The sequence below is a fragment of the Pseudophryne corroboree genome, chromosome 10 (assembly GCF_028390025.1).
Source record: "Pseudophryne corroboree isolate aPseCor3 chromosome 10, aPseCor3.hap2, whole genome shotgun sequence".
Taxonomy (NCBI): Eukaryota; Metazoa; Chordata; class Amphibia; order Anura; family Myobatrachidae; genus Pseudophryne; species Pseudophryne corroboree.
This window is the reverse complement of record NC_086453.1, coordinates 373,236,998-373,249,327: the sequence shown is the minus strand read 5'-3', so window position 1 is coordinate 373,249,327 and position 12,330 is coordinate 373,236,998. Positions and strand designations below refer to the sequence as shown.

Sequence of the window (12,330 nt, the reverse complement as noted above, 5' to 3'; positions counted from 1 at the left end):
AGGTAGTATCTCAGGGTTACAGGTTGGAATTCGAGAAGTCTCCCCCTCGCCGGTTCCTAAAGTCTGCTTTGCCAACGTCTCCCTCCGACAGGGCGACGGTATTGGAAGCCATTCACAAGCTGTATTCTCAGCAGGTGATAGTCAAGGTACCCCTTCTACAACAGGGAAAGGGGTATTACTCCACGCTATTTGTGGTACCGAAGCCGGACGGCTCGGTAAGACCTATTCTAAATCTGAAATCTCTGAACCTGTACATACAAAAATTCAAGTTCAAGATGGAGTCACTCAGAGCAGTGATAGCGAATCTGGAAGAGGGGGATTTTATGGTGTCCTTGGACATCAAGGATGCTTACCTTCATGTCCCAATTTGCCCTTCACACCAAGGGTACCTCAGGTTCGTGGTACAAAACTGTCATTATCAGTTTCAGACGCTGCCGTTTGGATTGTCCACGGCACCCAGGGTCTTTACCAAGGTAATGGCCGAAATGATGATTCTTCTTCGAAGAGAAGGCGTATTAATTATCCCTTACTTGGACGATCTCCTGATAAGGGCAAGATCCAGAGAACAGCTGGAGGTCGGAGTAGCACTAACTCAAGTAGTGCTCCAACAGCACGGGTGGATTCTGAATTTTCCAAAATCCCAACTGATCCCGACGACACGTCTGCTGTTCCTAGGGATGATTCTGGACACTGTTCAGAAAAAGGTATTTCTTCCGGAGGAGAAAGCCAGGGAGTTATCCGAACTAGTCAGGAACCTCCTAAAACCAGGGACAGTGTCTGTGCATCAATGCACAAGAGTCCTGGGAAAAATGGTGGCTTCTTACGAAGCGATTCCATTCGGCAGATTCCATGCACGAATTTTTCAGTGGGATCTGCTAGACAAATGGTCCGGATTGCATCTACAGATGCATCAGCGGATAAAATTGTCGACAAGGACAAGGGTCTCTCTGCTATGGTGGTTGCAGAGTACTCATCTGTTAGAGGGCCGCAGATTCGGCATACAGAACTGGGTCCTAGTGACCACGGATGCCAGCCTGAGAGGCTGGGGAGCGGTCACACGAGGAAGAAACTTCCAGGGCGTGTGGTCAAGCCTGGAAACGTCTCTTCACATAAATATACTGGAGCTAAGAGCAATCTACAATGCTCTAAGCCTGGCAAAACCTCTGCTTCAGGGTCAGCCGGTGTTGATCCAGTCGGACAACATCACGGCAGTCGCCCATGTAAACAGACAGGGCGGCACAAGAAGCAGGAGGGCAATGGCAGAAGCTGCAAGGATTCTTCGCTGGGCGGAAAATCATGTGATAGCACTGTCAGCAGTGTTCATTCCGGGAGTGGACAACTGGGAAGCAGACTTCCTCAGCAGACACGATCTTCACCCGGGAGAGTGGGGACTTCATCCAGAAGTCTTCCACATGATTGTGGTCCATTGGGAAAGACCAATGGTGGACATGATGGCGTCCCGCCTCAACAAAAAACTGGACAGGTATTGCGCCAGGTCAAGAGACCCTCAGGCAATAGCTGTGGACGCTCTGGTAACACCATGGGTGTACCAGTCAGTGTATGTGTTCCCTCCTCTGCCTCTCATACCCAAGGTACTGAGAATTATACGGCAAAGGGGAGTAAGAACGATACTCGTGGCTCCGGACTGGCCAAGAAGGACTTGGTACCCGGAACTTCAGGAGATGCTCACGGAAGATCCGTGGCCTCTACCTCTAAGAAGGGACCTGCTTCAGCAGGGACCGTGTCTATTCCAAGACTTACCGCGGCTGCGTTTGACGGCATGGCGGTTGAACGCCGGATCCTAAGGGAAAAAGGCATTCCGGAAGAGGTCATCCCTACCCTGGTCAAAGCCAGGAAGGAGGTGACTGCACAACATTATCACCGCATTTTGAGAAAATATGTTGCATGGTGTGAGGCCAGGAAGGCCCCGACAGAGGAATTTCAACTGGGTCGATTCCTACATTTCCTGCAAACAGGATTATCTATGGGCCTCAAATTAGGGTCCATTAAGGTTCAAATTTCGGCCCTGTCGATATTCTTCCAGAAAGAATTGGCTTCAGTTCCTGAAGTTCAGACTTTTGTAAAAGGAGTACTGCATATACAGCCCCCGGTTGTGCCCCCAGTGGCACCGTGGGATCTCAATGTAGTTTTGGATTTTCTCAAATCCCATTGGTTTGAGCCACTCAAATCGGTAGATTTGAAATATCTTACATGGAAAGTAACCATGCTACTGGCTCTGGCTTCAGCCAGGAGAGTGTCAGAATTGGCAGCTTTATCATATAAAAGCCCATATCTGATTTTCCATTCGGACAGGGCAGAATTGAGGACGCGTCCTCATTTTCTGCCTAAGGTGGTATCAGCGTTTCACCTGAACCAGCCTATTGTGGTGCCTACGGCTACTAGCGATTTGGAGGATTCCAAGTTGCTGGACGTTGTCAGAGCATTGAAAATATATATTTCAAGGACGGCTGGAGTCAGAAAATCTGACTCGCTGTTTATACTATATGCACCCAACAAGCTGGGTGCTCCTGCTTCTAAGCAGACGATTGCTCGTTGGATTTGTAGCACAATTCAACTGGCACATTCTGTGGCAGGCTTGCCACAGCCTAAATCTGTCAAGGCCCACTCCACAAGGAAGGTGGGCTCATCTTGGGCGGCTGCCCGAGGGGTCTCGGCATTACAACTCTGCCGAGCAGCTACGTGGTCAGGGGAGAACACGTTTGTAAAATTCTACAAATTTGATACCCTGGCTAAGGAGGACCTGGAGTTCTCTCATTCGGTGCTGCAGAGTCATCCGCACTCTCCCGCCCGTTTGGGAGCTTTGGTATAATCCCCATGGTCCTGACGGAGTCCCAGCATCCACTAGGACGTCAGAGAAAATAAGATTTTACTTACCGATAAATCTATTTCTCGTAGTCCGTAGTGGATGCTGGGCGCCCATCCCAAGTGCGGATTGTCTGCAATACTTGTACATAGTTATTGTTACAAAAAAATCGGGTTGTTTTTGTTTATTGTTGTGAGCCATCTTTTCAGAGGCTCCTACGTTATCATACTGTTAACTGGGTTCAGATCACAAGTTGTACGGTGTGATTGGTGTGGCTGGTTTGAGTCTTACCCGGGATTCAAAATCCTTCCTTATTGTGTACGCTCGTCCGGGCACAGTATCCTAACTGAGGCTTGGAGGAGGGTCATAGGGGGAGGAGCCAGTACACACCACCTAGTGGTCAAATTTTTTAATTTTGTGCCCTGTCTCCTGCGGAGCCGCTATTCCCCATGGTCCTGACGGAGTCCCAGCATCCACTACGGACTACGAGAAATAGATTTATCGGTAAGTAAAATCTTATTTTCTAGAGTCCAGATCCACAGACCAGGATCTCAGCCACAATATCCGGCGAGCCAGGACTGACGTAGTAGAGTAGCTGTGACAATATATGACAAGCATTGTCTAGCATGGTCAGAAGAGATTTCAGCTTCTAACTCCAAGGCCCATGCTTCAATAGCCTCTGCAGCCCATGTAGCTGCAATAGTGGGCCTTTGTGCAGCACCCATGAGGGTGTAAATCGCTTTCAGACAACCCTCCACACGTTTATCCGTAGGCTCTTTTAGAGACGTGACGGTAGTGACAGGTAGAGCTGAGGAAACCATCATCCTAGCCACATGTGAGTCTACTGGAGGAGGCGTTTCCCAATTTTTAGACAGGGGATTCTGGCGCGAGGGGATAGCGAGCCAGCATCTTCTTTTGAGGCACAAACTTCGTACCCGGGTTTTCCCAGGGTTCCTGACGTATATCCACTAGGTGGTCAGAGTGAGGTAAAATTTGCTTAACCACCTTCTGACGCTTGAACCTATCTGGTTTCTTAGGAGGGACGGATGGCTCGGGATCATCCGTAATCTGCAGAATTAATTTAGTAGCCTCCAAAAGATCAGGAACATCCAAATGTGAACTACCCTCCCCATCATCTGAGTCAGAACCTGAGGGGTCAGGCAGTATATGTGCCGTCTTCATCAGACTAGGTGTCAGTGACAGCAGTGGATTGTGAGGAGTTAAGCGCTCGCTTAGAGGACTTCTTGAACGTAGGCGAACGTTGGTCAGACTGTATAGTATTCAAGGACTGGTTCAACTTCTTTAATTGAGCAGAAAAATCGTCCGCCCACGGCGGGTTAGCTGCAGGGACCACATACGGCTGTACCGGCATTGGGGGTCCCATAGGGGGAGTTAGTTTATGAACTAGCGTATGCCGAAGCGTGGAAAAAGCAGCCCACGGTGGGTCAGTATTTGCCTCCGTTGCCACAGTCCCACTGGGGGGCAAAGAGCCCCCAGAACCAGAGCCCACAGCTGCTATATTCTCCTCATATTGCCCCTTGGCGTCAGCCCCAGAACCGTTACCCTCAGAAGCAGACATGATATAACTTGCAGTATGAGGTAACACAGTACAATTATTAGCAGCACTATATCCCTAAACCCAAACCCCTGCGCAGTGTAGTCAGCACCAGCAGAGATAAAGGAGAGATATGGTGACTAAATCACAGAGAAAAATACGTAATACAGTATATCTTTGTGAAAATCCTATATTAGATAACACCTGACGCACCAAGCCCCCTTAGGTTATGGAATATAGGGTTAGCAGGTTGAGTGAAAGACACGAAATGGACACCACTCAGCTATCAAATGCACACACAGAAAGTCACAGTTTGTACAATGCAGAGGTTATTACAGACAATAATACTGCACTGGACTAGCTTATACAGCTATATAACAATAGATATAACAGTACACAGTAAGAACTGGATGTATATCACAGGGTAATTGTACTAGGAAACCCCTGACTAAATGCACTCTTTCTTAACTAACACTGTCTAATAGGCAGGTAGAATACTTAAGTGTCATGTAAAGTCACAGCGCTGACAACCAGGTGGCTTTACATAGGAGGATTTACCCAAGCAGTCCCAGGAAGAGTGAGCTGAGGAGTAATGGCGCCGCAGACACTGCCAGGGAGTGAGGGAGACAGATATGCAGCTCCGGGGCGGGAACACTTGCTAGAAATGGCGCCCTGGGGCTGGGGGAGGGGCTTCAGGTCTAAGCCTTATCCCCTCTGCTGGCAAAACCACCGGGTACTGTGGGCAATATAAGAATTAGTTTCGAGAGAAAACCTGACCTGCGCCCATGCCCTAGTGATCTAGTGGGATCGCCTGTACTGCCACAGTGTCCACCGCCAGCGCGCGCGCCCCCCCCTCCCACTGACCGCGCCGGATCGCGATAAAGACCGGGTCCCGCAAGTGGGACCCACTTACCACCTCCCGAAGCGCGGCCACGCGATCCTGGAGAGCCCCAGCCGTGTGTGTCTAACGCAAAGAAAACCGGAGCCTCCGCTGTAGGTACCCGGCAACCAGGGCTCGGGAGTGTACAGCGCCGCTGGGGAGAGCTGGAGCTGCAGCAGTGAATGTCACAAGACATTTACCACCGATGCTGCCCTTGAAGTCTTCACTTTTTACCTCATAAAAAGCTATTCCCTCTGTTAAGTGCCTGCTTACTGCAGCACCAACTTACAAACTGAGCTCCTGTGCTGGGAGGCGGGGTGATATAGGAGGCGGCGCTGTGCATTCTGGGAACAGTCAAAGCTTTGAGCCTGTTGGTGCCTCGGATCAAGATCCTACTCTACACCCCATTGTCCAATCCTTGTGGAGCCCAGTGTACCCCGCAGCAGAAATAAGCAATACCTTACCCATAGTAATACCCGGCCACATGTGCAGTTGCCGTTGTGCCGCTATAAGGAGGGCACAGGGCTTAGTAAGACTGCCTCTATAAGGCCCCTTTTCCTACTGTCATCACTAGCCATGTAATGTACAGGAACGGAAGCTACTGTTTCATATGACCCCGTTCCCACTGGCGCTTCCCAACAGGAACGGAGCTTACTCTACTCGTTAGCTAGCGCTTGCAAGAGAATACATTGGGGTCCCGTAGGCCTGTTATATGTTTCTGAGCCGATAATGATAGCACATTTCCGCGCCAGACATAGCCGCATGCTACTTTTTAATTATATACATGGAACTTTGAATACAGCTGCAAATCAGGGCCCTTGTGTACAAGAGGGAACTGAATGGGTGAAGGGCCTTTGTCCAGGGTCCACTGATGTCTTAAAGGAGGACTCATGTATATTTCCCTGTATAGGTAGAAGTCCAGCAGGCTCTAGAGGTTCAGGTACAAATCAAATTAGTTTGGTAACAAAGAAGCACCTGATTGGACAAGGCCAACCACTTAAATGAAGCCACCACACACCGTAGCTGCTTGCGAAAACTATCTACAATCCTTCCTGCACTTCCAGCGCCTCTGGAAAATATGACACTAAGTAGGCGTTAGGTCCCCATCTGATTGTTACCTTAGAGGGGCGTGGTGGGGTGGGGGGACGGCGAAACATGAGTGGAGAAAGTGCTAAAAGCTGCTAATTACTGCATGTATCACTTCTACAACTTCATCTCCTAGAGAGAAGCACAAACTGGAGACACACGCGTCTTGTGAATACGTGGAGCACACAGAGGATCCTCACAAGCATGAAGGTAAACACTTACATGTATAGTACACATGTGACACGGAAATGTGCGTGCTATGAGACCTGTCCCATGTTCAGGCTTGGACTGGCCCATAGGGGTACAGGGGAAACCACCGGTGGGCCCTACTGCCTGGGGCCCCACCTTCTGCTCTAAGGATCAGGTTCCAGACTGTGCACTTGAATTATACATTATACATATACAGGTTGAGTATCCCATATCCAAATATTCCGAAATACGGAATATTCCGAAATACGGACTTTTTTGAGTGAGAGTGAGATAGTGAAACCTTTGTTTTCTGATGGCTCAATGTACACAAACTTTGTTTAATACACAAAATTATTAAAAATATTGTATTAAATGATCTTCAGGCTGTGTGTATAAGGTGTATATGAAACATATATGAATTGTGTGAATGTAGACACACTTTGTTTAATGCACGAAGTTATAAAAAATATTGGCTAAAATGATCTTCAGGCTGTGTGTATAAGGTGTATATGTAACATAAATGCATTCTGTGCTTAGATTTAGGTCCCATCGCCATGATATCTCATTATGGTATGCAATTATTCCAAAATACGGAAAAATCCCATATCCAAAATACCTCTGGTCCCAAGCATTTTGGATAAGGGATACTCAACCTGTATTACCTTATACTGGACTATGGTGTATTTTCTACAGTGCATTGCTGTTATTAATTTGTTATTAATCTGGTACATTATCATGTATTCAGCAGCTGAATTTACTGCATATATTTATGAAGGGGCCCAGACGTTGCACTCTTTAATGGTTAGTCAAACCAGTGAGGTGGCAGGCCACACCCCCTCTGCAGACTGGCCACACCCCTAACATGGGCCAATACCACTGCATCCCCCCGGTGGACCCTACATACCCCAGTCCGACACTGCCCATGTTACCCAAGAGATGTGGAGAGATTGGCAGCGCTAATGAAAGTGACTGTCCCTTTTATTTATATAGTAAATGTTACTTACATAGCGCCGGCATACTCCGTTGCACTGTAAAATTGGGAACAAGACCGTAATAAAGCCAGACTGGGTAATAACAGACAGAGAGGTAAGAGGTACCCGCTCTATGGATTATGATAAACACTTTATTAACCCTTTCCTGACCTGAGCCCATTTTGCAGGTTTGCTTTTTCTTGCTCAGTGTGTTTCTTTGTGTGTCTTGGAACAGACAATCCTTTTTTTTTTTTTTTTTTGTAGCGTGGTGAAATAACTTTATAAATAAATTTAAAAATAAATTATCAAAAAACATTTGCATGATTTTTAAAAACCTTTTATTAATAACACATTAGAACAATTTGTGTAAACAAAAAAATATAGAGATGACTCACTTTGCGGACTGCGTTACAAAATATGGGTTCTTAGAATGAATCACTTCATACCAGACTCGGTACTGATGTTAAATGAGTCAATATACAGTCATATATAACTGATCCAGCAAAGTGCAGTATGTAGCCGCATAAATCCACAGGAGCTCAAAGCAAGCACAAAGTCAAGAAACATTAATGACCCAGCAATGAATACTGGACCAGGCAGACTTAAATAACTAGGTCTCAGGTGTGATCCATGCTGATAATTGAGTCATCAATTACCTGCCACCTGGGTGCAAACACAGTCAGAAGAGCAGCACCTCTGGTAAGGACCAGTACTGCAACTTACATAACAAAAGGCCTGGTGACCCCTAGTAGCAGGAAATGAATACTGCCAGGTAACATTTCAGAACAGAGGGCCTAACAATAAAGAACTAATGTGCAGATATGGAGGTCTGATGACATGGCCATTGATTGGTTGAGTAACATATCAAGCCACACCTCCAAGTGATGTTTGCAGAAAACTTTCAGAGTATACCTGTCAGCTCGCTGGTTTCCCATTCATAGCAGGCCATTGCCATACCTACAGACGCAACCTCTCTGCAACCACGCAGTCTGCTCCCAGGATGCACACTGCTAGACATAGCAACCTGTGAGCCAAACAGAACGACATTCCTTGGAGCATGAATTGGATAAACTGAAGGACGCCCCAATAAGAGTGGGGTGAAAGAGCTAATAGCTCAATGTTCAATTCAGTATCCTCTGAAGAACATCTTGTGGCATCCATCCTTTACTAACAATCCGTTCACTGCCGGTTCCTGTCTGCAGCATCTCACTTCTCATACTCTGGATATTGCTTTACTAACTGCAGTACTGACCATTTCAATACAAACACTGGACTATGGGGGTCATTCCGAGTTGTTCGCTCGCTAGCAGTTTTTAGCAGCCGTGCAAACGCTATGCCGCCACCCATTGGGAGTGTATTTTAGCTTAGCAGAAGTGCGAACGAAAGGATCGCAGAGTGGCGGCATAATTTTTTTGTGCAGTTTTAGAGTAGCTCAAAACCTACTCAGCGCTTGCGATGACTTCAAACTGTTCAGTTCCTGTTTTGACGTAACAAACACGCCCTGCGTTCGGCCAGCCACGCCTGTGTTTTTCCTGGCACGCCTGCGTTTTTCCGAACACTCCCTGAAAACGGTCAGTTGACAACCAGAAATGCCCACTTCATGTCAATCACTCTGCGGCCAGCAGTGTGACTGAAAAGCTTCACTAGACCCTGTGTGAAACTACATCGCTCATTGTAATATTACTTTGCGCGTACGCATTGTGCCGCATACGCATGCGCAGAATTGCCTTTTTTTTGCCTCATCGCTGCACAGCGAACGAAAGCAGCTAGCGATCAACTTGGAATGACCTCCTATATTCCAGCAGACTGCAGGTATATAGTTATGAGATTTCCGGTTTATCATGGTGGACTTTGGCTTATTAACTAATCAGCTAATTTCTGACTCACTGACCTCTACTTTATATATCTCCACATTAGTGCACTATAATGTGGCTGCATTCTGCACAGTGCTGGATCAGTTATATGGCTGTATACTGACTAATTTAACATAAGTACATATGAAAGGATTCTTACTAAGTATATTTAGTATTGTAGTCCTCACACTGATTATTTTAATGCATTATTAATGAAAGGTTTTGATAAATCCCTGCAAGTGACCAGCGTTTCATCTGGCGTTGGTTTTCTGTTGGATCCTTAGAGGGTCAGATGCTTTTCATGGTAACGGAAGTTTGCTCGCAGACGATAATTAATTCAAAACTCTTAAGCGGTTTATTTATAAGTGTGACTAGCTTCCATTAGCGGCCTCTGATTTATATTCATTTGCATGATTTTCCCTGGTTACTTTTACCCATTTGGTGCCACCCATGAAAGTTATCTCATAGTTACCTACATAAGGTATGACAGTTATTATAGGGTCATTATACCTTCATATGGTATGACAGTTATTATAGGATTATTATACCTACATAAGGTATGACAGTTATTATAGGGTTATTATACCTACATAAGGTATGGCAGTTATTATAGGGTTATTATACCTACATATGGTATGACAGTTATTATAGGGTATTTATACCTACATAAGGTATGACAGTTATTATAGGGTCATTATACCTACATATGGTATGACAGTTATTATAGGATTATTATACCTACATAAGGTATGACAGTTATTATAGGGTTATTATACCTACATAAGGTATGGCAGTTATTATAGGGTTATTATACCTACATATGGTATGACAGTTATTATAGGATTATTATACCTACATAAGGTATGACAGTTATTATAGGGTTATTATACCTACATATGGTATGACAGTTATTATAGGGTTATTATACCTACATAAGGTATGACAGTTATTATAGGGTTATTATACCTACATAAGGTATGACATTTATTATAGGGTTATTATACATACATAAGGTATGACGGTTATTATAGGGTTATTATAGCTACATAAGGTATGACGGTTATTATAGGGTTATTATACCTACATAAGGTATGACAGTTATTATAGGGTTATTATACCTACATAAGGTATGACAGTTATTATAGGGTTATTATACCTACATAAGGTATGGCAGTTATTATAGGATTATTATACCTACATAAGGTATGGCAGTTATTATACGGTTATTATACCTACATAAGGTATGGCAGTTATTATAGGGTTATTATACCTACATAAGGTATGACAGTTATTATAGGGTTATTATACCTACATAAGGTATGACAGTTATTATAGGTTATTATACCTACATAAGGTATGACAGTTATTATAGGGTTATTATACCAGCATAAGGTATGACAGTTATTATAGGGTTATTATACCTACATAAGGTATGGCAGTTATTATAGGGTTATTATACCTACATAAGGTATGACAGTTATTATAAGGTTATTATACCTACATAAGGTATGACAGTTATTATAGGGTTATTATACCTACATAAGGTATGACGGTTATTATAGGGTTATTATACCTACATAAGGTATGACAGTTATTATAGGGTTATTATACCTACATAAGGTATGGCAGTTATTATAGGGTTATTATACCTACATAAGGTATGACAGTTATTATAGGGTTATTATACCTACATAAGGTATGACAGTTATTATAGGGTTATTATACCTACATAATGATAAAGCTAATTATTTATCTTGAACCTAAGCTATATACTTATTAAAGACAACATACGCAATAGGCGCACGAGGTGCCGTAATGGTACGCACTTAGCGTAGCAGACGCTAGGCCGTGGTCGAGACGCACGAGCGGCACGTTCGCTCACGGCTTACGCTTGGTATCGAGCACGCTATAGGCGGCCCGAGTACCGTAATGCTACGCTAATAGCGGAGCAGACGCTGTACTGCGAGAGTGGGATACGAGCGGCGCTGACGCTCACTGATTTACACACAGACTACCTTGTAACAACACACTATAAGGGTATGCTTATACTGTAAACCTTAGTACTGTAATATTATCACAATGTAACGCTGATTAACCTTTATGATATGAAAGCTGTTTGAGCGACTGAGACGCTCAACAACCCTTTATACTAACTAGTGAAACACACACTCCTTGCTAGGGTTCCAACACCTTTACTGACGATATTTACTACGTAAAAAGGGGAAAACAGATACAGTTCATACACTACAGACCTGACATTAATACCTAAACACAATAACTAAGCAGAAATACAAACACTAGCAAACGATTGCAAATACAAATAAACAGAAAGAGGATAAATGGCAAACACTTATAGGTTAGCTACAAAAGAACAATTGCATACATACAGAGTAACGAAATGGCCACAGAGAAAAACTTACACACGTGGGAATGAATCGCATGCGCTATCTGGAAACCAGCTCTCAGTCATCGCGGGGAAAACCTTTTGGAGAGAAGTGAAGCTGGTCTGGCTATGGGGGTCTTTATATACACAACATACTGTACAATACAATGGGCCCTACAATCTCATTGTTCATTGGACACAGGAATGTCTCTCTGCACTATGACAAAAGGTCATAGGTGGATTTGAACAGGTGGGCTGTGACTATTTCAAACTGCTCAGATGGGAGGTATCCTCAAGATTCCCGCCGCATGGATAATGAACCGCAAATACAGTAAATGTCCATAAACTACTCATAGACATAACTATACGCAGGAGCGATTAATCTCTACCTAACCAGCACCGGATTGTTTCTAATAAAATACTCTTCAGTTAGGTACCAGACACCACTGTTCAACCTGTGTCAGACCCTTTGTATCGTGAAAAGAGGAATTCCCAGGTCCCTGAACCATTTACACTAAACATACTTGCAGACATTATTAAGGGGATTAATATCTACAAAACACATTATATTGGTTAAATATGTAGCGAT

At 44.5% G+C, this 12,330-nt stretch overlaps 1 protein-coding gene across 1 annotated transcript in view; it reads left to right on the top strand.

The window, feature by feature from the left end:
* The window catches only part of HEPACAM (hepatic and glial cell adhesion molecule), a 182,609-nt gene that overhangs the window by 28,896 nt on the left and 141,383 nt on the right, over positions 1–12,330 (top strand). The window contains exon 5 of the mRNA XM_063943754.1: positions 6,482–6,555. Coding sequence (XP_063799824.1) covers positions 6,482–6,555 — 74 coding nt within the window. The remainder of the gene's footprint in view (positions 1–6,481; positions 6,556–12,330) is intronic.